Source organism: Taeniopygia guttata, chromosome 2, assembly GCF_048771995.1.
Source record: "Taeniopygia guttata chromosome 2, bTaeGut7.mat, whole genome shotgun sequence".
In the NCBI taxonomy this organism is placed as follows: domain Eukaryota; kingdom Metazoa; phylum Chordata; class Aves; order Passeriformes; family Estrildidae; genus Taeniopygia; species Taeniopygia guttata.
Window position 1 is genome coordinate 65,526,598 of NC_133026.1, and position 27,093 is coordinate 65,553,690.

Consider the following 27,093-nt stretch of genomic DNA (forward strand, 5'->3'; position numbering starts at 1 on the left):
ATTAATCCAATAGTAGCTTACCATTAATATAAAATATATTAATAGCACAATATTAATACTAGATTTGCAGACAGAGAGCCTGTGTAACATTTTCCTTGTATTAGACCAAAATTCTGGAGAAAAGCTAGGGGATAGAGATATGGTGGAAGCCTTGTTGAGTTATGCTGCTGCTGACTCTGTATTCAGGCTAAGGGAGGAGTAAGCACTTTGTTGCACAGGGCTTTGGAGAAACCTCTTTTCCCCTTACTGAGTCCCTCATTTATTACTCAAGACTTACAGTGAGTCCCCATTAGTAAATCTAGCATTTACACTTAGAGGGTTGCTGGCATTAAAAGCAAACAAACAAACTTTTTTTTTTTTTTTTTTTAATTCAGTCTGTGTGGCTTGCCAGGGAAACTCAGGCTGTGCAGGTGTGTGCCTGAGGAGTCTTCATCTGCTATTCGGGTCTGAAGGGCTCCTGCTCTTGTGTTAGTGATCTCTGGTGCTTGTGAGACTGTCCAAATCAAAACTGAGATAAAATGCTGGGATTAAAAATTGGGCTGTCTGTAACACCAAAATAGGGCTGAGGGTGGCACTGGCTCTTAAACCACTCCTCTGCCTGGCAGCTGGCAGCTCCATGGGGAGCACAAATGCCGCTGGAAAGCAGGTGCTTGCCAATGCTATGGACCACTGTAGCTGTGACCACCCACCCATCCTGTGGGAGCTTGGACAGAAGGAAGAAGCCTCTGCCCTGTGGCCAGCAGGAGGAAAAGCTGAAGCCAACCTTTTGTATCTGTGGTGTTTAAGGCTAAAAAAGACAGGGCTTCTCTTTTTTCTCTTGGCCAGACTCCAGCCTGAAGGTGACTAGCCAGGATCTATCTACAAAACCAGAAAATACTTCAGTCACACTGTATTTTCTCTGTTCTCCAAGACCCTTGCTCTCAGTTCATGTTAGATGAGATGTGCTTGTCATCAACACTTTGACCAGGACTGGTGAGTGTTTCAGAAGTAATTGTGATGGAGAGCAGGGTGAGCCTGTCCTAGGGAAAGGAAGAACGTGTACTAGGATGAGGGGAGTGTGGGGGGTGCTGCTGGGTTCAGTGCATGCTTCCCACTCAGGAAACACAACAGAACAGACTAAGGACACTGTTTCAAGGTACAGGTACATGATAGGAGCAGTATCTTTTCTAGGATCACCAAGTACTTCAGTGGTGGCTGCAGCAGAACGTTTCTTGGGATGTCCCACGTGTGGATAAACACTTCACACAGTAAGTAATGAAAACCTGCAATCTGCTGCCACAGGATGTCACAAAGAGAAGGTTGTGAACCTGCAGATACCAACTAATAGATACTTCCATGGGCAAATCCCAAGTTTATAGGATAATGAGAAGTGTAGTCAGTGCTGTGTTTCCTAATATCCAATATCTAATAATTGTGAACACTAGAGAGGATCGACCTGCAAATGTACCCTAAACAGATCCACCTGCCCCTTCCAAAACAGAATATTTCTGTGTGCTCCATGGCCTGACCCACCTAGTAAGTTCTTACTTAAATGTTGTCAGGCTGATAGCTAGAAATGCTCAGAGAACAAAACCAATACATGTACATTCCCTCAACTAAAAAAGTCTTCGAAGTTGAGAATGAAGAAAACCCTTCCTTTGTTTCACAAATAGCTGTCATATTTACTGCTATGAACAGTCAGTAAGAAGCCAGCACTCAGTGCAGCACATGGGAGGAGATGGCAGCCTTTCTTGCATACTGAGCAGGACCAACAGAGATCAGAGCTGGGCTCTGCCTTTGGGCTTTGAGCTGCAGCCAGCACGTGTGAGACTGTCCCACCCTCCTTAGCTGATTTCACCTGTGAAGGGGAGCTTTGAAGAGCTAATTAGTTCCTGCTTGTGCAAAAGGTATTATTTGTTCTTAACCTAAACTGCAAGGGCTAGAGAAAAGTCAGGCTTGGAGGACTTGCTTCTGTGTACATGGAGACAGCTTTAAAAATAGATTTCAGCTGGTGATGGAGCCACAGCTGTGGCTTTTGTGTGTGTAAGGCTTGTGCCTTCATCACTGAGCCTGTGGAAAAGCAGCATTGCTGAGGAACAGAGCCTGCTTCAATGGCCTCCTAGCTGCTTGTCAAACAATGCCCTCCTGGGAAGCCATGGGTGCATTCATGTGGGAAACGCTGAATTTCACTTTTCCCCTTGATTGTTTTTTTCATAGGATGAGAAACTGAGCAATGATCACAGGGCATGGAGATTTTATGGTCTGTTGCCTTGCCTGGAAGTAGAGGTTGGCATTTTCAGCTGAAGTTATTACTTGTGAATATATGGATCAGATGGGTTATTCCAAAGATTTTTGGTGTGCTGTGGAAGAGAGGCCACAGGCTCCTGTGTCTGCATATTATGGGAATTTTAGCATAAAAACTTAACTGTAGCGGAGCCCCTCGGATAAGTAGCTGATGAGCTGTAATGGCTCCATATGAAATATATGAATTATGGGATTTGCCCCCATGCTAGAACAGCCTGAGACAGAATCACTTGCTAGAAAACTGGTCAGCGGCAGGGCTCTGGATTATATGGCAATAGTGGTGTCCTGTGCTAGCCTCCAAGTGGGTGCTTTTGTTTTATCCAATAATGTGTTGTTTGTTGTAGGACAGAAGTAGCTTAGGAGTATCTTGATACCTCTCTGGTTAAACAGCTAATGAGCACAGTGCCTAAATACGTGACTCTTTATTCCTGTGCTGCCAGCTGCCACTTCAGGTCACTGCATAGGCAGTGCCTGGCTGATACAGCATTGAGAATAAGTTCTTTAGAAGGTTTTTTGTTTTTTTTCTCAAATATAATAAAGAAGTGTTGGGGAAGATAGCGTCCTCACAAAGAAGAAAATAAAAATGTGCAATCTCCTTCAGCTGGATCTACATACTCACCATGTAAGGTACTTACTGTTTGCAGTTGTGTCATCCTCATTCCCATATGAGGAGAAAAACAGACAAAAATGGGATGAGACATATGTGCTGGTAGTGGAGAAGCATTCAGAGTAAATGAAAAAAGACATTCACAGAACATTTCTAACTAGAAGAAGAAAGCAAATTCACTTTGTCAGAAAATAATTTTGAAACCAACATTCAAAACTAAGAGTTGTTCTATCATTTGACTCTCCTTTAAGCTCTCTTGGTGATTCAGCCGTTCCTGTGCCAAAGCCACTTAACCTGGCATCTGGTGCATGCTCTCCCTGGAAATGAGTGTCTGAAACTGCAGGTTACACTTTTCAGCAGGGTAGACATATATGCAGATTACTTGTGGAGGGAAACCTATCAACCACCCCTGTGACCTTAAGGAAATCTGCCTCATTTTCCTCTTCTCCTGTATTTCTCTGCTCTGGTACAAGGAGGAGCAACCTAACCCAGGAATCCTTCAGGTTGGGAGTTCCTAAGGAAGGAGCTCTGTAACCACCTGGATTTTGCACTGCTACAAGCACAGAGCTGCCAAGAAAACTGCTGGGAGAGTGGAGGCACAGAGCTGTGAGTTACTTGCATGTCCAACTTTTCTCCCATGTGTCACAGAGCATGTTTTAGTTGATGGGCCTTTAGAGCTAGGGCTAATTGCAAAGCCTGAAGGCTGTCTGAGGGCAGGAGGAGGTGGCAGGACTGGGGGTACTGAGCTTAGATGCGGGTTGTGACATTTGCTGGCTCAGGCTCCAGGAGTGTCCTGACTTGCTGAACCCTCAGGACAAGTGCTTTGATAGTACAAATACCAGATTCAGGCTTGGTGGGCTGGGGGAGCCCAGGAGTTTCTACAGTGTTTTAGTGTTCAGGTCATGACTTGAGCTGTGTATGTGGCTACACCAAATTTCAGGAGGCAGGTCTCTGGGTAGTATTCATCATCCTCAAAGTTTAGGAGTGTATGATGTGGTCATTTGCACCTGAGCTGCTTGTCTCGCTGCCCTTGAAGACCTAAGAAGATGCAATCAATCACTGGAACCTGTCGAGGATTTGTCTCATCCTAAAGTAGATTTAATCATATAGACTGGACTCTAATCAGCTAAAAGGGGACTCTGATGATATTTCTCACAAACAAATCTCTTTAGATAGGCAGGATGATCTGCATCTGAGGTGCCTCACACTGAGAGTAGGTACAGGCTAATTCAAACTGAGGCATTTCTGAACATCACCACCCATGGAGAAAAGAAGAGGGAGTGAGGAACAAACTTTCTTATTTGTGTATCTTGTTGTCTTCAGCAGCTCTACTTCTTAGATGGAACCAGTGTTTCTGTGTAATGCCTGTATTTGAGGGACCTGTGGATTTTCACCTTCTCAGGAGCAAAGGCAGCTCCACCTGCTGCTGTTTCAGGGTGGAATGAGGTGTCCTGTGCAGCACAGCCCTGCTCTGGCAATGTCCACTTGGTCATTGTAGCAATTCCTGTGAAAGTGGTACAGGTTTCCAGCAGGGCTGTTGTGCTTATTCCTTTACTACATCTGCGAGTGGACAAGTGAAAGCTGTGTCTAGAGCAGCGAGGCCTGAAAACTAACTGCAGGTCAAGCACTGCAGCATGCACATTCTCATTCATCAAAAATTAATTTCTCTTTGAAATGACTCGTGAAGAAAAACCAGGTAAATTAACTTCTCCCCTTCTGGAAGGCAAGCTAATTACAGGTACCTATTTCCAGCTCAAGTCTCCTCCTGAGATAAAAGGCTTTTGGGTGGGCTGCTCCTAACATGGTTCATGAAAACAAAGCGCAGGGAGAAAAAACAGTAAAAGTCTATTTTTTCTTTTGCGTGTTCATGGCCACTCACCCTTGGGGCTTTTCTCTTTGCGTTTGACTGGGAATAAAGGAGAACTTGAATCACTGCACAGCAAAATGCTCTGGGGTCCTCTAACTGCACAAAAAAATGGTAAGATTTACTTTGATTCCTTTCTGTAAGAAAATTTAAAGCCAGAGAAGGCTTTCTTCTTTTTCTTTTCTTGTTCTCTGCTCTCCTCCAGATTTTTCTGCTTGTCCTTCACTGTAACCTTCATTTAATCACGGTTAAGTCTGCCTTCATATAAATAGCAGATGCTTCTGGGACATTGTTATTGTGCTTTCCTAGTTGGCAATGGTTTGGGCAGCCCTGGCTGCAGTGTTGAGCAAGATAAAGCTGGCTAAGTAGGAAGCTTTGAAGAGCCTCTTGAATTTGGTTTCCTGCAGCTTTACATCAAGGAAAGGGCCCTGATCACTCTTTCTGTAATAAAGGGAAATTACATGGAAGGAGAAAAAAAATCCTGATTTCAGAGGACAACTCCCCCCACCCAGCAGTGGTATTTTTACATGCCTCCCTTGGCTGACAGAAGCTGATACTTCGTGGGCACGAGCCTGCACAGAACCAGGGAATGACAATTTTTGCCTGGCCTTATGGAACGTGTAACCCTCTGTGAGCCCGCTGCGGGCGGGGGCAGCAGCTGCTGCTGTTCCTGCAGCAAAGGCGAGGCAGCGCAGAGCAGATGAGCTGAGCTTCATGCATCTCCTGGAGACCTGAGACTTCCTACTCCCTGCTCCTGGTGTTACCACAGTCAGCCTGGTGTGTGGAATTGCTGTGTGTACAGCAGATATCCATTCCCTCGGTGTTCAGCAGAGAAAAAGAAGCCCTTGTCAGGGTGGTGATGTGGATGCCGAGCCCATTGCAGCTGCAGCAGTGCTACTTAAGCACTGGTTTCCCAGGCACTGGTTTCCCTGCCCGCAGCAGGGACTGGGAGGACTCATGGAAATGGAGAGGCCAGTAGCAACAAGGTGAATTCCTGTGAGGAGCATTGACTTGGTGGACTTTGCTTGTGGGGGCTAGGGCCAAAAGTTAAACCCAGAGAGGTACAGAAAGAAGAAAGCAAACTGCAGCTCAGTTGTGGGTTAAGCCACGTCTGATGCTGTCTGCTGAAAAGACAGAACTGAAGCTCAAACTGCTGTGAAGAGGTTACTATTGCAAATTAAACCCCAGGAGAGATGGGAAAGTGATCTTCTGCTCAGCACTGCCTCTCCCTCTGAGCATTTCAGCTTCTCCTGTTCAGCAGTCCACAACATCTGTGAGCAAAGGCTATTTCTGCAGAGACAAGGGTTTATCAGGAGACACAAAGAGCTTTTGCACATGGGATAGGCAACTACTGATTTTCTGCTGCTTTGAGAACTGAAGAAAAGGCCTCTACAGCAGCTGGCAGTGTGCATGCCCAGACTGCGCCCTGAAATTTTGACCTGAAACTATCCTTGTTGGTCCTTTGCTCTGGGAGGCCACCCCTAAATGATCCTAGCCACTGACCTGGAAGGTGGGGGATGAAGATCACCCTGATCTGAACCGAGTAGCTTTCCAGGAGCTCAAATCAATGCCCTGGAGAGGTGTTTCTTCCAAGGTCAGGAAGCTGACTGGCTATGTCATCCTCCGCATAACTCACTGGCACTGAAGGCTAAATATTTGGGTTTTGAATAGAGAATTATATACTTGGGCTTCCAAAATGAATCCAACAGCTGGCAATATGTCCAGCATGGTCAGGCTTTGCTCATGATGTGAACTCCACTCCAAATTTAGCTCTAATTAAATCAAAGTAAAATTGTCTCTGGGCAGTATATCAGAGGCAAAATTAAGTAGTACAAGTTACTGAGAGTCTGTGCTACCCCTCATGCAGCCTCCCAGGAAGTCAAACATCATTCCTGCTCTATGTGAAGTCAACAGTCAGTAGGGCTGGATTAGATATTTTTCCTGCTGCTGTTCACATTATGCAGGTACTCTCAAGCCTTGGCTTCAATGCCTCTTCAAGTCAGAAGAATTTCTAGGAAGGACTTTGCAGCACTAGATACAGCTGCAGCTTTGCTGTGATGTTGACAAGCTGCACAGCTATATCCAGGCTCTTAGAGAAAGCTGCTGCCATAGGTGTAATTTGGGTGCAAGTAAAAAAAAAAAAAATTTAAAAAATAACTCAAATCTGCATTATCTAGACAGTCCATCTCTGAGATGGGAAAACCTTGTAGCAGAAAAAGGGCTGCATTGACTTAAGAAAGACACACACATGCAGCTTTTGAAACTGCCAGTTTAACAGGCTAAGATGAATTGAACAGACATATTTTGGAGTAGGGAGGAATGTTTTGTGTTGTCTTTGGGGACTGGCATGACCCTGGCTTTGCCCTGTAATTGTTACTGTCTACATGTTGACTAAAGCTGTGGACATTGTGAGAGGAGAAATGGCAAGGGAAGGTTAAGAACTACCTTTGGAGAAAATCCCACAAGCTTCTAAAGCCTTTAGGTTGAGACTGAGGCATGTTAAGGTACAGCAAGCAGCCTGGAAGTGGAAGTTCAATAAGGAAAAGCTGAATTTGGGTCTGAAAAGCTACAGATGCTTGTCTTGGAGGCAGAGGGAAGATGTCACTGGTGTGACAACACTCTGAAGAGCTGGTGAAGGGTGTGGGAGGGATACTTCTGAAATTCAGCCCAGATGTTAATGTCAGAGAATGCCAAAAGCTCAGAGAGGACCTAGAAGTTATGGGGGATGTGAAGATGCTGGGGTGTACTCTGGCTTCAGATGATGCTGTGGGAAGTGGGCATCTTTCACCCATATTGCCTGTGTTGGAGCAGCAGGCAGTGGCTCTGCCGAGGCTGCAGCAGTGCATTGCTCTGGAAAAGGCAGGAGCTGCACAACCCTGGCTTGCAAGAAATGGCAGAGGTAGCAGCAGGGGATTGTGCAGTATGAATGATGGCCTATTATTATGAATTGGCAATTTCTCTAAAACCTGCCCATTTCATGGATGGCTTTTGCCTGTTTTTTTTCTCCCTCGCTCATCATCCTGAAAGAGGAAGGGTTTTTCTAATAAACATGAAACAGTAATTAAGGTATACAGTAAAGAGCCATGTGTGCTCTGCATTTGCCACAAGCGTGATGCAGACTTTTTTCCCACACTGGCCATGAGACAGTCATTTCACACTGGCTATCAACTTGGTTGCCAAACAGCAGTTTCTTGACAACTGCATGGGGACTTTGCAGCTTGAGGGAGGGGAGCAGAGAGGCTCTGGTTTCCATTCTGAACCATTTTGTTTGTCCAGTCCCTTCTTTGTTGTTAGTTGACCTTTTTACATTTAGCAGGGAAACAAAATAGAGCACTCTGTGGAAGGGTGCTCCACAGAGTAACCCTGCATCCCCAGCTGTCCCCTTACAAGGACATGGTGAGCCAAACCAAGTACTTTACTCTTAAAAGTTTTCATCGCTCTTATGCTTCCTGGCAGAGATGTCTTTCATTAGCAGCCAAAGACTGGTGGAAGGAGAATGCCAGCCCTGGTATTTCTCTCTTGTTATAAATAAAAGTTCCAATTTATTAATTAAGAAAATTTATTAAATGGTCCAAATATAAATTTAGAGAATAACAACAAAAAGCCACTATCAAAAAAAAAAAAAAGGGGTCAGTGCCGAACCCGGGTATTGGCGCTGGGTGAGACACAGGTTTGACCGCTGCAGCAGAGGGTCCCCTATCCTTCACACTGACTTTCCTGTCTGACTGATTTTTAGATGGATTTTCTTGCCCAAGGCAGAGTCCATTTCTTCCTTTTTGGACTGCACATATTCATGTGGTGTTCTTTTCTCTGTGGCAAGTTAAACAAAGCATGTCTGGAGAGTGATGAACACCCATGACTGCATTCCCAGAATTCAGTATTGAGATGTTCTGATGGCTTCTCAATATCAAATATTTGTTGTGCATTCATTGTCCCTGCGTTCCTCAGACCACCTTGATGGATAACCCATCTCTGGGCTGGCCATGTTCATTTGCTTGTAAATGGAGTCCTCCCTCCTTTGTCCAGTTGTTTTTGACATTGTGTTGCAATCCCCATCACTGGCTTGTGCATTTTAAAAACTTCTTACAAGAGTATTATCTTAACAGTACAAAACTATAAAATATGTGACAATTTTATTTGCACAAATTATCATATACACATATAACATCTCTCCTCCTTGCACCCCTGGGTGTTTGACAGGAGGTTGAGTAGTGAGTGCCTTGGCGGCAGTGAAATATGAAAGTAACTTTTGGGAAAACTTTGTGATCCTTAAAGCCATGGGGTTATTTCAGATGAAACTCACGCCAACATAATGTTCAACCTGGTATGTAGAAGAGGAGTGCTCTTACCACTGACTGCGGAGAGAAAGGTGCCTGTACTGAGCAAAGTTGATTTTCCAGTTCCTGCGTGGATAATGGCTTCACCAGTAAGTGCTGGAGAGGGGGAACAGGCCAGAATGGGTGGAAGGCAGAACTGTGTCCTATGACCTCACCATCCTGTGGGATCCTGTTGAGAGGAACTGCCCCACTCAGGTGAAGGACCACTGTCAGTGCTAGGAAGAGGTGGTTTGGGATGCAGCTTATGCAGCAGGAATACACACAAGGAATGGAGCAGGATTGTGTCTTAATGTACTGTAGGCCCTCATAGAAGTATTTTGGACTTGATAGCTTGTGTGGCTGCTCCTGGATAGGCAGAGAAACTGTCTGTCCCTTTCTCTCAAACTCACAAGTTCTCATTTCACACTATAAGCACTGACCACTGAAAAGACAGAAAATTAGTTCCTCATTTCAGAATGGCTTTGATAGTATATCAGAAAGCAGCAATATTTCCTTTTAATATGCTTAGAAGACTCTGAAAACAAGAAAAAATAAGACCAAACTGCCTTTTTTTTTTTAATATAAAAAAGCTAGTAATTTTAATCATTTCAAAATGACTCTCTACATGATAACAAACTGTAATACAGGGTTGCAATAAAGGTTCTCCTTTGGAAAGCACAAGCTATCAACATAACCACTACACCTAGAAATACATTTTCACTTTCTAAGAATATACAGTGAAAAAAGTGGACAAAGAAATACAAAAGAATCCCAAACAACAATAGTACAAAACAGGTTCACACAGATTGCTTTTTGGCAACTGGTTCTAGGTTACAAAATCACAACTGCTTTTTCAGGATGTTACACCAGGCCAAGCCTTGGAGCCCATCCTGAGCCAGCTGGGGTTGTGCTGGCTTCCACTGACCTTCCAGGAATGTTTTGCTCTCTGGAATGTTATGGTAGTGAAGAGTGGTCTTTGCTCTAAGACAATACATTAAGGCTGTGGGGTTTCATACACTGCTGAAATGGTTCTGTCACCTAAGACAACAAATCCCATTTCAGTAAGGCACATGTTCAGCTACAAAATGGAAAAGTCAGGAGTCAGGCAGAAGTGAGAAGTACCTGTTTTCCAGGTGCTACTGATCTCACCACCCTGCTGTTACCAGCGATCTGGCAAACGCTCTCAACACATTAATGTGGGACCACCTTGAATTGAAGGACAGTACTGCTTCTGCTTTAAAAATGCAGGAATCACCTGGAATTTTCCTGAGCTACTGCTCACTTTGAAGCTCAGCTTTTAGGCTAGGGACCACAGGCAAATGGTGCTCTGTGACTTATTTTTAGGACGTTTACAGAAGGCAAGAATGACAAATAAGCTTATATGGGATTTGGAGAGACCAGCATACATGGAATTTCTAAAGGAGGCTAATACTCTGCTAACAATTTTTAAGGGTCTACATTGAAAATTACTAGGTGGGTCTGTGCATATTTACTGATGGAATGGTCCCATTAAAACCGGACATAATTTTTGGCAACAGTGTAGTGCAGAAAAGACCAGCACCTACACAACAAAATTCTGGAAAAAAGCCCAGTAGTTGAATGGAAGTCAGAATTGCAACAGATGCAATTAATTCCCAATAATATGTGAGAGAAAATTAAGTGCTACTTCTTCATTAAATTGTGTATATGCTATAGAGATGTTTAAATACCTGTTATTTCAAATTAAGCTCTTTTCTTTCCATACAAAATATAATTTGTATGTTAATCCTTCTGAAAGGGATTGGTATTTTGAAACATTGCTCGCCCACAGCCTCAGAAATTAGCCCAATGGATCCTGGGATGCCCTCAGGATATCTCTTGAGTCCGTAAACAATAAGGCTTTCAAGCCTGACTGTTAAATTAAACTGCCAATGCAAGGACATACAAAGTAAACATGTATGAAATTAAATTGCTGGGAATCCATCCACGGTTTTGAAATTCCATGTTGGACAGTTACTAGAAACAACAAAAACTGAATGCCAAAGGATATTAAATATATACAATTCTGCCTTCCTCCTTTAGGTCCTGTTTCTTACATGGCCTAAAAATGCTTTTCTCCCAAATGCTGTATGACTTGCTTGATATGTTGCTTATTGCAGCTGTGCATGTATGTTGGTCAGAATGACCAAATGTTTTACACAACAAAGTAACATCAAAAGGAGTTAGACTTCACAGAATTAACCTATAGAAAGTAATTTCTAAGAAGGGAATGGAGTTCTATGAGAACCACTACACTTGTTTCATGGATTGCTACAAGTAGGTTTCACAACCAAGTCCATGCACCAGCATCAAGATGGAATGAAACAAAAAGAGTGCAGAATCCAGTTAACAAATATGCTGAGGAAACAGGCTGTATATACAAAAGATATGCACTGTTTACCTGACGTGTAATTTTTAAGGTGCTTAATTGATGTTTTAGGTAAGGTAGCAACATATACATATACAACATATACATATGTATATACATATACATATACGCTGTGTGTACAAATATAAATGTGTATAAGAAACATAATACAGAACCAGACAATATTCCCAGATCCCTGATTTGATTAGACTCTCTAATGCATAAGAATGTATTTAAAATATTTAATAAAAAATATCTAAAAAAAGATACCATTTACATAAAAATAACTCCAGTTTGTCTGCTCTTCTACTTTGCTGCTCATGGATTGGATTCTGCTGGGTTTCATAAGGACGCCATTTGGACCAGTGAGAGTTTGAACAACTGTGCATGATGAGAGAGCTCTGTCACTCGGTCCACCATCTTCTGCAGGGATGCTGTGTTGGGGTAACTCAAGGCAGCCGCTTTGGTGGCCAGAACAACGCTCTTGAGCAGTTCACACAGCTGGTTGCTGGAGTTCATCACTCTGTTGCACATGTCCTGAGTAGTCATTTGCCTGGCGAGCGTGTCCCCAATGAACACGAGTTTGTGAGCACTCAGAATGATGAATTTGCTGTGTGCCACGAAGATCCGAGGGGGCTGAGAAGACTTGACACAACTGAAAAAGGCATCGATGGCGTTCAGGAGGGAGTTGAAGTGAGTCTCACATTGGTCGGAGTAGAACAAAAGCAGGCGGCTGTCATGGGAGGTCTGGAGGGCTTGTGGAGGCTTCCATTTGGAGATGTCATTCTCCACTGGCTTTGTAATCTCTTGTTCCAGACGTTGAAACTGATTGATCTGAAAGGAAAAACAAAAGCTCCCATCAGCATGTATTCTCGTAAGATGCTGTTACGTATTACAATTTCACTTTGCGCCTCAGGACACCCCTGGGTATCCTACACTGACCTTATGCTAAGTAAAAAGTAACAGTATTATTTTCTAGGATCAAGTGCTTTGATTACCGTAAATCCAAACATGCAGAGTTCAGAAGGGAGAAACATCTAAAATACCTCATTTGCATTGAAAAACCCCAACAACACAAACTCCTGAATTTACAGTCTGTTGCTCATTTGGAGTATTCTGAAATCACAAGTGAGAGAGATGGATACAAGTGGCAATGACTCCTACACAATCTTTGAAAAGCTGTCATCTCTGTGGGATTTTGAGATAAAAACCCTTTAAATCTCACCTCCTCATTGCTTGTACAATTTTCTGCCATACAATATGGCAACAACATACTGAATTAATATGAGGGAAAAGTGACAGCACTCAATCTTGTGAACCTACTTTTTTTAGCACTAAAAGAGATGTTTAGCACAATTTTTAAGCTGATGGTATTGACGTTCACTGAGCAGATGTGAAGGTGGCACATGTATTCAGTATGGTCCAGTGATTGAGGAGGCCCTGGATGGCAGGTCAGGAAAGCCAAGTTCTCAAGCTGGCTTTGTGACTGACCTGCTGTGAGACATCAGAGAAGCTTGTTTCTCTTCTGTGGTGAACTTTTAGAGTTTTTAAACTCTTTGCTTTTTATTATCTGTATCCTCTGCACACTGCTAAGGAGAGGGCCCCTCCCGCTCTATTTGACCAGTGCTCCTTGTGTGAGGAATGCTGCATTCCAGGGCAATTATACACCTGGGAGAACATACCTGATGGCGCTCTAGCTCCATTTTGCTCTGCTTGATGATATTTTCTTTCTCCAGAAGCTCCTTCTGTTGCCTTTCAAACTCTTCTTTCCCCTGTTTTGTATAACAGAAGAAACTGTGTTAGATCAAAACTGCTCCTGAGCTAAACGGCAGCTCACAGGTCAAGAAAGAGGCTGCTTTGTATTGGCTTTTTCACTAGTAGTGCTCCACCAAGAGTACAGAAAATGAAACACATAGGATAGTGTGGCAGAGCAAAAGGCTACCATTGTTAGAAATCAAACAGTCCTATTTGACAGGAAGTAATCACCCTGGTGAAATTACTCTGGAATATGCTTTAGCGTGGCAATCGATTGCTGCTTTCCCACAAGAAGCTTCTACAAAAACCAGAGACAACTCCTACACAGCCTCATGCAGAACAAGGTGTTGGGTTTACCTACCTGCAGGTGAACATAATCGTAGTCATCCATCCAGCTCTTTTCCGAGCTCTCACTGGTAGCATTGTAAGGGTGCTGGCCTTTACCCAGGAGTGGGGGAAGGGAGCTGCAGTGGTTCTGTGCTTTTTCTCTATGACACTGCATCTGAGGACTGTCATACACACAGTCTGGAGCATTCATTATATTCTCTGGTATGTTTTTGAAATGGGAGCTGCCCAGTGCCTGTTTGAAGAGCAGCTCTGCGTTGACACTGATGGTGGTGGTCAGCTGCTTGGCATCATCCGGGACCGTCCTTGCCACCATAATGAACCGATCCAGGTCATCGCACTTGTTCTGCACTCTGTTGACAGCTAGGACGTTCAGAGACCAGCTGTAGCTGTTCAAGTCATGACTGGTTTGGGTAAGGATCTGGTGAGAGTCCTCCAGCCTTTGTACCTCCCTCCTCATTTTGTTGAGGAGGCTGAACTCAGACAGGTAGGAAGCATTGGCTGCCGATCCTTTGGCAAACTGGAGGTACTCCAACAGTGACTGCTCTACCTTATCCACAGCAGCGTGAATTTCATTGACGTGTTTCTCCATATATCCATAGGACCGCCAGTCTGGTGTAATGAAGGCTGTGAGGTGACTGACAGCTGCCTCCACCATCTGCTGGAGGTGATAAAGCCTCTCTATAGCAGTGTCTGGATCAAGGATTAATCTTTTGTCCTGTGCAGTTGATGCTGAATGAGAAGAGTCTTTTGATGTCGTTGACGATGTGGACATGTTACTCCTTGTGCTTCCTGTGCTGGAGAAAGACAACCTATTCATCCCATCAGTCACATCCTGTAAGCCTTTATTGTCTTGGAGGATTGGTGGTGGCACATCATAGACACCTTCCCTTCCTTCTGCAATGGGATTTTCACTGAGTCCTGTCTGTTGTCCTGGGAATGCAATTCCCCTCGGGGTATCATAAACATCTTTTTCAGGTGCAATTTGCTGTCCAAGAAAATGGTTTTGATGGTTCGTAGGGATATCATAAACACTCTGTGTCTGTGGCATTCCACCTGGCAATAATACGCTCTCAGGAGAAAATCTATTAAGCTCTTTTCCAGTTGCTTTGGTGATGGGAGGAGGAATATCATATACCCCTTCTTGTCTTACACTGTGGCCCGCTGGAGATGAAAAATCCTGCAAGTTTTCCCTCAGGGCTGTATCATCTTGGCATGCAGATGGAGGTGCAGCATAGACCTGAGTTACAGAAAACAAAACATGAAACGTTTGACTAGAATAGCAAAATATTTACCATCTTCCATTTGGGATGGAAGATCTGCTATTGACTTTGAAAGAGCCAGCTACTTATCTTAAGTTTGACTGAGAGTCAGTTTTAATATCTCACTTTTTATCACTTATCTCAATGCAAATTCCCATAAGCAGCAAAATCCAAAAAGGCAGCATGCTGCCACAAAGATAATGTAGATCTAATTATCAATTTATAGTTAATAACCTTAAATTTGATGTAGGGCTTCACTTCACCAGTTTTAATAATTTAAAAACCTAAGGAAGTTTTTAAAGCATTTAATCTCTCCTTCTCCTTCAGGATCATACATGAACCTTTGTTAGAACATGTCTTTGGCTAGACACGAAAATACAGGGTCTTCTGTAAAGAGAATAATTCTTACCCCTTTGGCAGGTGGTATGTCGTACACTCCTAAGGCTTTTGCTTCTCCCATGGGAACTGGACGTACAGGCCCCTTAACCGATGTGGGGGGAATGTCATATATCTGAAGAAAGAATAAATTGGTTACAGAAACAAGTCACCTCAGTGAAAGCTCTGCTATTAGATGAATTTTCACAGATTCTGTGTTTCCTCTCAGAAAGTTTGAATGTGACCCAAGCTCTTCAATTTTTTTTTTTTTCATATGGGAGAACGTCTTGGATTTGCCTAGAATTTTGGACAGTTAGGAGGAAATTAACTTTGCTAGGTCGCCTCTGGGCAATGGTGTGGACACCAGGCTAGAGAGATGAAGTCAAGGCTGACCTCCCTCCTGAGAGGTAAATCAGGGTCAGTCCATTACAGTTACCTCTTGGGGTGAACAGGGGAGCACATTTGACCAGAACTGATCACACCCTGACATCCAGGGTGGTTGAGTTCCAGGTCCTGCCAGCATCCGCTCTACCAGTCTGTGGTCCTGGGGACTGACTGCTAAGGGTCCAGAACAAAGATATAGTTCAAGCTCAGTGACATGGTGCAGTCAATAGGTGGTTAAAACAACTCCCTGCATGGCAGCTGTTCATCTAGGTGATAATTTTACCCTTACTGAGTGAATTACTGTCAACTATGCAACAACAAAGAACAGGGGAAAAAATGTTCCCAGGCAGCAAGTTTATTCTGTTTAGATAAACTCTTTGATCAAAACAGAGAGAACAAATGGGACTTTTGCATTTGGTGTGCTGCCAAATCTTAGTCAACATCAAATAAAACTTTGAAATACATCTGTGATCTGTGAATAAGCCACAGCATCTAATTAAAACATATTTTCTCTCTGAAATGAGAGAACATGCCTTACTCATAAAAGTCTGGTAGAAATTCATCACCTTTTGTGCTCTGTCAGCCTTGTTGGCACTTTTATTGGTACCTACCCCTTGGAGAGGGCGAACCGGGGGGATATCGTAGGCATCCTTCTGGTGTTTAGAAGGGAATTCATAAACATAACCTTGTCCTGACCTGACTGGTGTTATTACCTGTGGGTAAAGGAAAATGAGGAAACGTTAAGTCTCTGAGGATGTTCTTTCTTTAACTACACAGGGTATAAACAATCCAGTCCTGTTAACATTCATGCATCATTGGCAATGTTAGTAACACCAGTCTGCATACCCTTCTGAGAGTTGAACACTCTAAAATGAGCGTTAGTAGCTACAAATGCACCATTTTTTTTCCAGACTAGCCCTGACATGACTGTTTTCTAGTGCTCTACACTGTCTTCTATTTGCCAAGCACAGATTGTGTGCAGGTCTGAGGGCTCGGTCCTTTCTTCCCATTGACCTCCCATTAGCACAGATCATAAGAGATGATGGCTGCACCACACACTTGCTGAGATCAGGGCTGTGTACACTGATTCTACTAGGTGTGATTGTCCCCACTCCTTGTCAGAAGCTTAAAATACTATGTTTAGTCTCTGGGAGTCTATGCCTTTGCTTGTAGAGGTATTTCCCACTTACTCCAGCAGGACTCCATGTGTTATTGTGCTCCGTAGCACAACATCCTGGAGAATTGGGTGTGAGTTGAGGCTTTGGAAATTTTTTATATAGAAATGACACGCTTAAACTTTCCAAAGCAGGACATTCAATTTTGCTGTCTCTGCTTGGTTCATCTATGCTAGTGGCTAAGAGATGGGAAATGTCAAGCCATTCTTGAAGTATATAATGCAATAACAGTCTTTGAAAAACAAAAAAGCTTAGAATTTACATTTTTTGACATTTTGCAAACCATTAACTACCATAATAACTACAAATAAAATAATGTGGAAAAGAAATGCCTTAAGTCTTGGACAGCATCTGCACAGCAGAATTTCAGCACAGTGTGGTATAAAAGTAATGTAACCCCGAAAGAGAGCTGGGTTTGTAGTGGAAATGCTGACATCTTAACCTCTGCTTGGTGCTATTTAGCTCTAAGAAAAAAATATAAATACTGTAACCCAAAAGCACAAAATGGCTAATTACATAGGCTTGTATAAGATGTGGCTTTGTACTCAGCCAGGGAAAATTTTATACCAGAGCTACCTAACTCTCCTTAGAAATGTATGCGAGACATACCAACAACATTTCTACCCAAACGCTCAGTAAGCATCCCATGGCAGGCTTTGCTGTAAGGAATCCTTGCATCCTGGCCAGATTTCACAGTGAGTTTTTCTTGACTGAGGTCTTCAAGGACAGTCCCTCATGCTAACCCCCTACCTCTTCTCTGTTGTTTTAACACCACAGGCTTTCGTTCTTTTCATGTGCCATGCAGATTCGGCTGTGCAGTCTCTGTTCCTGTACCATGAAACAAGCACTGGGTTCCCCCTCGGTGAGTGCCTTGCCAGCACAAGTGCAGGGCTGATTTAGTGAGTATCCCAAGGCAGCACCAGCCCTGCCCTGACTATGGGCCTTGGGGAAAGGAGGAACAGTCACATCTGGCAGGGAGAGGAAGACCACAGCTTTTGCAAGTGCTTTTCCTTGAATCACCATCAGAAGACAGGAACTGGAAGTGATAGAGTCTCCAGAGGGCTCCATATGATAGAACTGCTCAGCTGGGCATGGGGCTAATAGGGCTTACATACACAAGAGTTTTTTAAAAAAGAATCTAAAAATATTGCATTTATGACAGACTGTTCCTGTCCCGCAGAGTCATCTACTGCATTGTAAAAGGTATCTATGGGCAAAACTTTAAAGGAAATTCTTTCTGAAGTTACTGGAAGCTTCACATAATGGGTCAATCCAGACAGTATCCCTCCCAGGCCACTCTCATGCAATACTGGGATTATTCTGTTTGCCAGAGAAAATTCTAACTTGTATCACCATCACTTCATCATGCTTTCTCTGCCAGTGAGGGTTAGTGACCAGACTAGAATAGTTTGCCATATGTATTTTGCATCCTTTTCTCCCCCCAAGCTGAGTACTGCTGGTCAAATGATTTCTACCCAAGTCAAGACAGAAGAATTTGGTTTTAAGCCATGTTTACTCAGAGGTTCCTTCCAAGGGCTCCAAAATTACAACCATGGAGCTACTTCAATGAGTCATTCAGTGTGTTGAAGTGATCCTCTGGGAGAACTAACAATGTGCAGTAAAAACAAGGGACTGTTTCCTGGGTAGCCCATCTCCACCAGCCCTTCTGCTGCTGTGAACACTGTGGCATTAGGCTGTTTAATATGCTAGGAAACTGCTTGACCATCCCAGAGAAAAGAAAAAACAGGGTGTTCATGGCAGGCAACCAGAGGCCCCACGCTGCGCTGGAAGCAGGAGGAATGGTGCACTGCTGCAGTTTGGCTCTGCTTAACCTGCTGTTTGCTGCCTAGATGGACAGTGCAGGACTCAGGATGTGTCATTGCTGCCTAGATGGACAGTGCAGGACTCAGGATGTGTCAGGCTCCAAAAAGACAGATACTGCTTGCTCAGTGTGAAATTTTTATACCCATTTGTTCAGTCTGGTTCTATACCAGAAACTGAATGACTGAACTCCTTCAGGATAAAAGAAGGCTAAGGGGAGGCCTTATAACTCTCTACAGCTCCCTGAAAAGTGGTTGTGGCCAGCTGGGGTTTGATCTCTTCTCCCAGGCAACGACTGACAGAACAAGAGGACAGTCTTAAGCTGTGCCAGGGGAAGTTTAGATTAGATGTTAGAAAAAAATTCTTCACTGAAAGAGTGATTGGGCACTGGTCTGCCCAAGGAGGTGGTGGAGTCACTATTCCCGGATGTTTTTAAAAAAAGACTGGATGTGGCACTCAGTGCCGTGGTTTAGTTGATGAGGAGGTATTAGGCCACATGATCTCAAAGGTCTTTTCTAACCTAGTTCATTCTGTGATTCTGTGATAAAAGACACCACCACTCTCTTCTTGCTCAGAGAATTGATCTTTGTGAACAAAGTCACAGGCCTCTAATATAAAAAAGGGAGTTGATCCAAGCAGCACAGGGAATAAGGCATAGAATCACAGAAGGCTGGAAAAGACCTTTAGGATCACTGGGTCCAATCACAAACCTAGCACTGCCAAGTCCACCACTAAGCCATGTCCCGAAGTACACACAAGTAAAACCACTAGTTCTTCTCACAGGTAAACATAGTATTTTGCTTTTGTAACAAGAATCCCTGGTCACAAAACATATGATAGCCTTGCACCATGGAGCCTGGAGCATGTATGGAAGAGACGCTTGCTCATGCCCAGTGCTTGCAGAGAAATTCTCCCTCCTCTGCATACAGGAGTTTCATGCAGTTGCAGATACTCTGGTAGATCATCTTTAGAGGCCTTTCTCTCTTTTCAAAAAATCCTGACATACCAGATGCCATATGAAAGATTTACAGTACTGCAAGGGTGCTGGTTTTATTTACTGAGCTGATACAATCCTAAAAAATTACACTAGAGATAGATGGACCACACGAAGGAAACCAGTTTCACTCAGCACTGCAAGACTTTTTATATAATCTAGGCACTTTTGCTCTTTCTCAGATCTGAAGCAGTGGTCAAGCAGTGTCACTCCTTTATTTGGTTGAAACAAAAATGTGCTCTGGGTGTGTCTAACTGCTGTCAAAGAAAGTGAGAGGTTAAAGTGCAAAATGCTTGATTCTGGGTATTCATGAGCAAAGTTCGCCTGCAAGTGCCATTGTGGACAAAGACCTGAGGTGTCTGCAGGGCTGTGGTTAGCAGTGCACTCTACTTATGTTAGCATTTCTTTTCCAAATAAAAATGCATCAGATGCTTTTATGTCTGCTCCTCTTTAGGCTTTTGAAAAAATTATATGAAAGGCAGAAAATATTATTTTGAGATACCCAGCAACCGAAAACCAATGTTTGCTGATAACATGAAAGACAGCTTTTTTCTCACAGTGACTTGGGTATATTTTCCTGTGTGGAGGATTATTATCCAGTTACCAGTAATTTCACAGCAAAATCTCCTGCAGATGACAATCTGGTCTGCACTGAGTACAAGAATGTTTCCTGTTTTACCTCGACTCCTCTTTCCTTCCAAAGCTTTTCTTAAAGCTGGACTGCTTATTCCTGATCAATTCAGAACAGAAGAAGCTCATCACCAAAGCTTATCTGGAGTAAACATTTTGTAACAATAATTAAAAGAATGTCCACACTACTTGAGAAAGGAAAAATGTGGGGCATTTGTTCTTACTCTCATGACCTCACATGGGTCATCAGGACATGGAGTTGCGCTGCTTCTGTCTGAGGAAGAGAGGGGTAGCTGGGCAGATGAAGTATGAAAGATAACAAACCCAGTCAGAAGTAATTTTTGATTTTGGATATTTACCCATAAATATATTAAATTAACTTGCTCCTTCTGGATGAGATGCTCAGCCCTTCCAATGTATTGTTGAACAATTTTTTATGGTTTTATGGTAGTTTATTTTTGAAGATGAATTCAGAAGGAAGGAGGTGACTGCAAAAGAGATGTTCCACATTAGCCAATTCTAGATCAGGGATAGCAGCCCCATCTGACACTCAAAAATTTATTTTCTAACAATGCCATTACACTTCATATCTCATGAGGATTATTTTCCCTTTTACCTCTTCTCTTTTAAGAATGCCTGTGGTCACCCAAGTATAAAAAAATAATCCTGCATTTCAAACCAGCAATTTTCCTTGTTTACGTGTTAAAGGAAACAGATGGTGTTCCCACAAACTATCTAGCCCAACAACATTCTCAAAACATTGTTAACCACTTAATCCATACAGAGCAGCTAACAGGGACCAGCTTTGGCCCTAGTGAAACATGTAATGAGCCTTCAAACTTTCAGTACTGCAAAACAAAGGCAACTGAGCAGAAAGTTTGTTCTGTTCTTGCTGAAGACCACGCTCTTCCACGCTCTTGGGCCTTCTCCATGCCAATGGCATGTCCCTAACCAAGAAAAAAGAGCTGAATCTGCATGTACTTTACAAAATATCCAGTCTTGTGGTTCATTAAATCCTGCTTTCCTAAATATAGGGGGGGAAAAAACCAACATTCTATTTCTCCCAGGATTAAAATGCATGTTGGGCTGCAACAGAGAACATTCCTAACTACGGCAACAAGAATACCGTTCTCGTGCTTAGAGCAGGACACACAAAACTGTAGTTTACATTGTTTCACAAGGACAAAGAGCATATAAACCTACCAAAGCAAACAAAATTACTCTGAATTTATAGCAGTACCGTGAGGGCAGAATCTAGCCTGTTCTCATGAACTGCAGTTCCTGATATGCAGAATGATAGGAAACGAGTGAGTTTTACAGGTGACAGAACTGATCAGAGGTATGTTGCACCTCTGCAACACCTTGCCCCACACAAACCACAGGCAGAGGGGAGCTAAAAACGGCAGCTTGGTATTTCCTGGTATGGCCTCTCAACCTCAAGAGCCCACTAATGCCTGTTGGCTGCTTTTTAAATAGATTAAACAGTGCTCTTTGAAGGCGGAAAAGGAAGGGCATATATTTTAGATCGGGACAAATTACTGTATTAAAACATATTTCACCCCGCGATGCTCTGCTCTTCACCCCATGGGCAGGATTTAGCAGCTGATGAGCTACTGCCATCCACTGCTTACCCTGGGAAGAATTCTGCCCTGGAGAAGGCCAGGTGGTGGTGCATGAAAGGGGGCTGGCATAAAGCCCGTGTGTGGGAAACATGAATCAAAGTGTAAAGAAATGAAAAAAAGAAACCAAAAGCCATGTCTGTTTACTGCTGTTAATTATTTCTTTAAATTTAACACGAAGCTCTAATTGTTGAAATTCTGCTGCTGAGCCCCATAAGTGGATATGTAACATCCACCTGGGTTCTCTTAGGCTTGTAACAGGCATAAAATAGACAAAGAGAGTACAGGGAAATATCAGAGAGGATTAAGGGGGAAAAATTCCCTATTCTCTTGAAGTCCTTGCCTTTTGCAAGGCAGTGACAGAAGCCATTGAATTATGTCAGATCAGGCAGTGAACCACTCCTTAGCCCTTCTTTCTGTTCTGCTGGATGTACTTAGGAAGCCATGTGTGTCTCTTTAAATGTTTTACATTTTTTTTCCCTTGATGAAGTTTCAGTGGGTAAGCTGAACTGCAGGAAGGTTGGGTTGAAAAACACACAGGTAATTTAGGTATTTGAAAGAACCTTGCTAGATGGCTAAAACTGTCATTTTCATAGAAAGCACACAGTGTTTCCACTCATGTTTTCTGCAAGCTGCATCAGGATTTCCAGTGACTGATAATAAATTTCTTGACAGTAATACCTATATATAATTTTCTGTTGCCTACTCTGAAAAAAACAAGCAATCATGTTTTTACTTACTTATTTGCTGTATACAACAACATTGTATTTCCCTGCTGCCAAGGAGTAAAGGTTGGAGTTTCACATGTGCTAAGGATACTCTTACCAATGTTTGGGTTCGTAAGTTGCTACAGGTTTTAAAATTAGGAACTCATAGCACTTTATTTTAATCCAAATAATGTATGAACATTGGGCCACTATAAAATGTTCTGGTGTAGTATTTTCTGCCAAGACTGAGTTGTTGGAGAGCTTTGATCAAGTCTCACAAGCTTGGAAGACTGGGGAGGAAGTCCGTAGAGGCATTTCTTCTGATGCAGTGGACTTGTAGTTCAACTATGAGTTGTTCCTAGTGCTAAGGCCCAAATGTCTCTGCCAGGCAAGAGGAAATTGACAGAAATTACTGTAGTGATTTTCTGGGCTGAGCGAGTTATCAGCTGTAGCATGTGGCAAAAAGAAGCGCGGCCCCAAGGCGCATTGTGACACTTCTGCTTGTTTGTGAGGGGGTGTTCACCACTGAGATTTCTTAGAATACTCAGATGTGTGAAGACAAGAACACATGACAAATACTACCCCGACGCACAACTGATTTATCGCTTGATGCTGCTTTTATCTTTAAAAAACCTGCTTATTTTCTCCTACACTATCTCCATTTGCTGTCCAAGACCTACACCTATGAAGATACTGCTGTTAATGCTCTCAAAACCTAAAGCAAGTCCAGATGTCCCTTATTCATGGTGTGTTAAAAATGATTAACTCTGCAGGCTCAGGAATTTAAACATAAACTTTAAAACGTTTTCTACTGGTGAGGCTTATGAAGTGCCTCACCAGTAGATGCCCAGTCTTAAATAAACATGTAAACAACAGCATGTAAGGAAAATGGGTGTTACAATTTTGAGGTTATATTATTTCAACAAAACTTATACAAGGTCTTGAAGATATAGAGGACAAGCTGTGAAACAAATTTAAGATAAAAAAAAAGTGACATCCCAAGCTGGCCTGGATTTAAACCCTCACTGCTGGTGAAAAGGGTATAACCAATTGCTTTGCAACTAGCCTAATCCTGAATTTTTAACTTCTGGTATTACTTCTTCCATTAATCAGTACACAAAAGCAGGGTCATTACACTATTTTTAAGTTCTGTTTTTTTCCTAAAACTGAAGTGCAGGTTTATAGTCTTTCCAAACAATAAAAAAAAAAAAATTATTGGAGTTACATAAACATTCAAAGCTCTGATTAGTATAAAATGACAGGGCTTTATGAAGTGTGGTGGAATAGTGCTGAATTTGCATTAGCTGTAGCTTTAGATGATAGTGTTGAATTTTTTCTCACTGATGTTCATGATTACAAACTAAATGCAGATAAAAAGGTCTGTATCTCCAGATCTTACCAAATGAGCTCTACAAAGCACAAAAAAAAAATCTCAACAGCATTGTCACTGGAAAGATTTGACTGGGTATTTTTTTAAAATTTATTTTATGATGTTTTCGTGACATAATCCTGCTCTCTCTCACATCAGCTCTAGGGCTTGCTGCCAGTTGTGTTATGAGCAACATTTCTGCTTGCTTCAGTGGAACAGGCTTGGCACTGACTGGCCTTGAATTGCAAGGCTGACTGGGAAAGGGTATTTCCAAGATTCTGGTAAGAGTCATTCTTGCTTACAAAATGTAATTAAAGACAGTCAAATCAACACTTCTGAGAATGTCCCATTTTTGAGAGGAGAGGAAGAAAACGAGATGAGCAAATCATACAATTGCTATTAAATTATCAGCACTTTAAAGAGGAGTGTGAAGAAGACAGTGGTCCAACATCCTTGGTAAGAGTTTTACCAGTGTCATGTCATCTCCATGACAATTACTCATATTTAGGCAGACAGAGACATCATCATTTTTGCATGTATTGGCCACCAGAGCTAAAAAGCTGATATGTTACGGGACTGGTGATAGAAGAGGCGATGAGCTCTGAAATACTGTGGTGATGAACCCTGAAGTAATGTCTATGGATGGGTCTTACAGAGAAAGAATCCTCTCTCCAATTATTGTGTGATAAGTTTTAGTGGAGAAGTATGTGTGTCTGCTAAAGCATTCTTTGGAAAACTGTGATTAAGTCTGAGCTGCAGTTCCAATAAATGAAAAGTATGTGGCAAAACTCAGCACCTCAGCATTTGGGTCTCCTGTCCATGATAAAAAAGAGGATCTTACTTTGGCCATCCCAGCCTGTCTAGTCTCCCCACTTTAATAAGGTTGTCACATGAAGAACCAATTGCAAACCAGTGTTTGTTTTCTGTGCTGGTAATACTATGACTGTCTCTTTTCAAAGACAGAAGCCCAAGTTTAGAGCAAGTTGGGCAGAGGAGAGGAAAGAAAGAAAAAGGATAAGGTGTTAAGACAGGTAGGGCAGAGAATATCTTGTGAATGACAAAAAATCCTAAAGGCTCACAAACAAAAAACAGTTTGGTTCAGTTAATATAAATGATTTTAATTCTTTTGAGGTATTTAATCTTTTTTTTTCTGTTATTTCTTTCCTTTTATATTGAATTTCTAGACTGGGGGAAGAAACTTCATTTGGGAATTGTTGTAACAGGGTATTTCTATGACTTCTTGTTTCCCTTCCTTTAAGACATTTCCCAGAACAGATCCTTCCCTGTCAACAATTTAAGTTTTTGTGAATCGGCATTTCCCAGTGGGCAAAAAAATGTTTGAGACAAAGCACTGCCAGAGAGTTTCAATTCCTCTGAGTGTTCCCAGAGGTACACTTGGGCAGAAACAATGGAACTGCCCCTAAATCATTTAAGTTGGGAACTATGCTGCTCTGAGAGAGAGAGGCAAATAAAACCTTCCATGAGGAAGAAGCTTGATTTGATTTGATTTCATTTGTAGAGGTTCTCTGGCTCACAATCTGTAGTGGCTCCATTTCTCTATGGGTGTCTCAGGGCAGCTGTACAGAGAATTGCTTCTAGTAAGTGGTGTTTAGATTAGCCCAGCTTACTTTGGCAAGTTTATGGAAGGCAAAGACACCTTTTAGGCAGATATAAACTCTGTCCTTAATTGTTTTTTTGCATCTGTGTAATAATTATACCAGACCTGAGTCATGAATGACTGTGCATATGCAAAAGTTGTGATCATAAGACCCAGTGGGACTCTATCTTTTAAGGATTAGGGATAGACTGGCTTATGGAAGGTTCCTGTCTCCTAGGAACTTAACTACCTTAATTTCACTTTGCTCCCATTTTAACAGTGTGTTTGGGGAGAAAGATTAATTTAGATTCATGTTAAAAAACCCAAAAAAACCCATGCAATACTGCCTCTGCTATATAAATAAGAAAATGTTTCATGCAACATATGGAATGATGATATTCTGATGCCAATTAGTCATCCTCCAAATCAAAACATCTAAAAATCATAGAATGCCTGCCAAGACTTGAGATTTCACTAGAACTGTATTTTCTGATGACCAGCAACCTGTCTTCATCTCCCCATTTCCTACCTCCAGAAACCACACTTCCTCCTCATGATGAAATTCACTTTCTGAATAATCAGTTTTCCACTCATGTGGAATTTTTTTTTTCTAAAATGCTCTGCTGCTGTTCTTTGCTTTTAGTACTTAGAGGGCAACTTAAATTACCTGAATTTGGTGTTTTGTTTCAGACATAACCAAAGGTTCAGTTAGGTTTCTAACCACTAAGAAAGAACCCATAAGCTTTAATTTTTCTTTTATTACTGCTATTACTATTGTTTTACTATTTTTAGCAAAGGTTTGATCCTGCTTTTGTGCAGACAGATTTCTGTCCCTGGAGACCTTGGTTATTGGATGAGATTGCAGGACTGGCCTTTTTTTCTGGTACTCCGGGGGAAAACATGCATGTCTCTGGTCTACAAATAGAACTGATGAAAAAGAGCCCTGTGCTCAGGGAGGAACAGGGAGTAATGCTGAGCTCATATATTTGCTCAGCCTAATAAAATGCAGTCTTTTTCTTGAAATACTTCTCTACAAATCACATCAGTGACTAACTACTGCTTACTCTGCCTTGTGGATGAGGGATTAACTGCATTGACTTTTTATCAGTAAAATGGTTGTTCTCCTATTAACGTCACATGGAAAGTTACAAGGGAAACTCCCGAGCCTAAGAAAACAGCTGTGTGCTGTTTTAACCACTGAGCTTGCATTTAACTTGGGGTATTTTCATCCTTTAGAGCACACTTTGTGAAAGCCAGCTCTGAGTGTTGAGGTATGTGTTACCATTCCCGCTGCACTCAGCAAACTTCCTGTGTGCTCAGCACTTTAACACAGAAGCAATATTTTGTTACGAGGGATACGGATCCCCAAAGTAGAGTTTGTAATGTGAAAGCAGAAGAGAAGAGGGACTGTAAGATCACTGTTGGGGCCATTTATGGAAACCCCATCACAGAAAACTCTGGTATTTCAGGCCTGAGGGTAAATGGGGACATTATCTTGGTATGTAAATACATTTTAACAACAAACAGTAAAACACTAGATATGATCCCATTCTTTCTGATAACAAAATAATCTGTCACACAACTCTTTACTGTGCTTAATGTCT

At 42.3% G+C, this 27,093-nt stretch overlaps 1 protein-coding gene across 2 annotated transcripts in view; it reads right to left on the reverse strand.

Annotated features, from left to right (window-relative positions):
- Positions 1–10,846: 10,846 nt before the first annotated feature.
- Positions 10,847–27,093, reverse strand: part of NEDD9 (neural precursor cell expressed, developmentally down-regulated 9) — a 100,946-nt gene continuing 84,699 nt past the window's right edge. For both annotated transcript variants that reach the window (XM_030265485.4, XM_012571761.5), the window contains 5 exons: positions 16,189–16,290; positions 15,228–15,329; positions 13,573–14,796; positions 13,139–13,228; positions 10,847–12,290 (listed from right to left, as the gene is read on the reverse strand). In XM_030265485.4, coding sequence (XP_030121345.2) covers positions 11,799–12,290; positions 13,139–13,228; positions 13,573–14,796; positions 15,228–15,329; positions 16,189–16,290 — 2,010 coding nt within the window. In that variant the 3' untranslated portion in view covers positions 10,847–11,798. The remainder of the gene's footprint in view (positions 12,291–13,138; positions 13,229–13,572; positions 14,797–15,227; positions 15,330–16,188; positions 16,291–27,093) is intronic.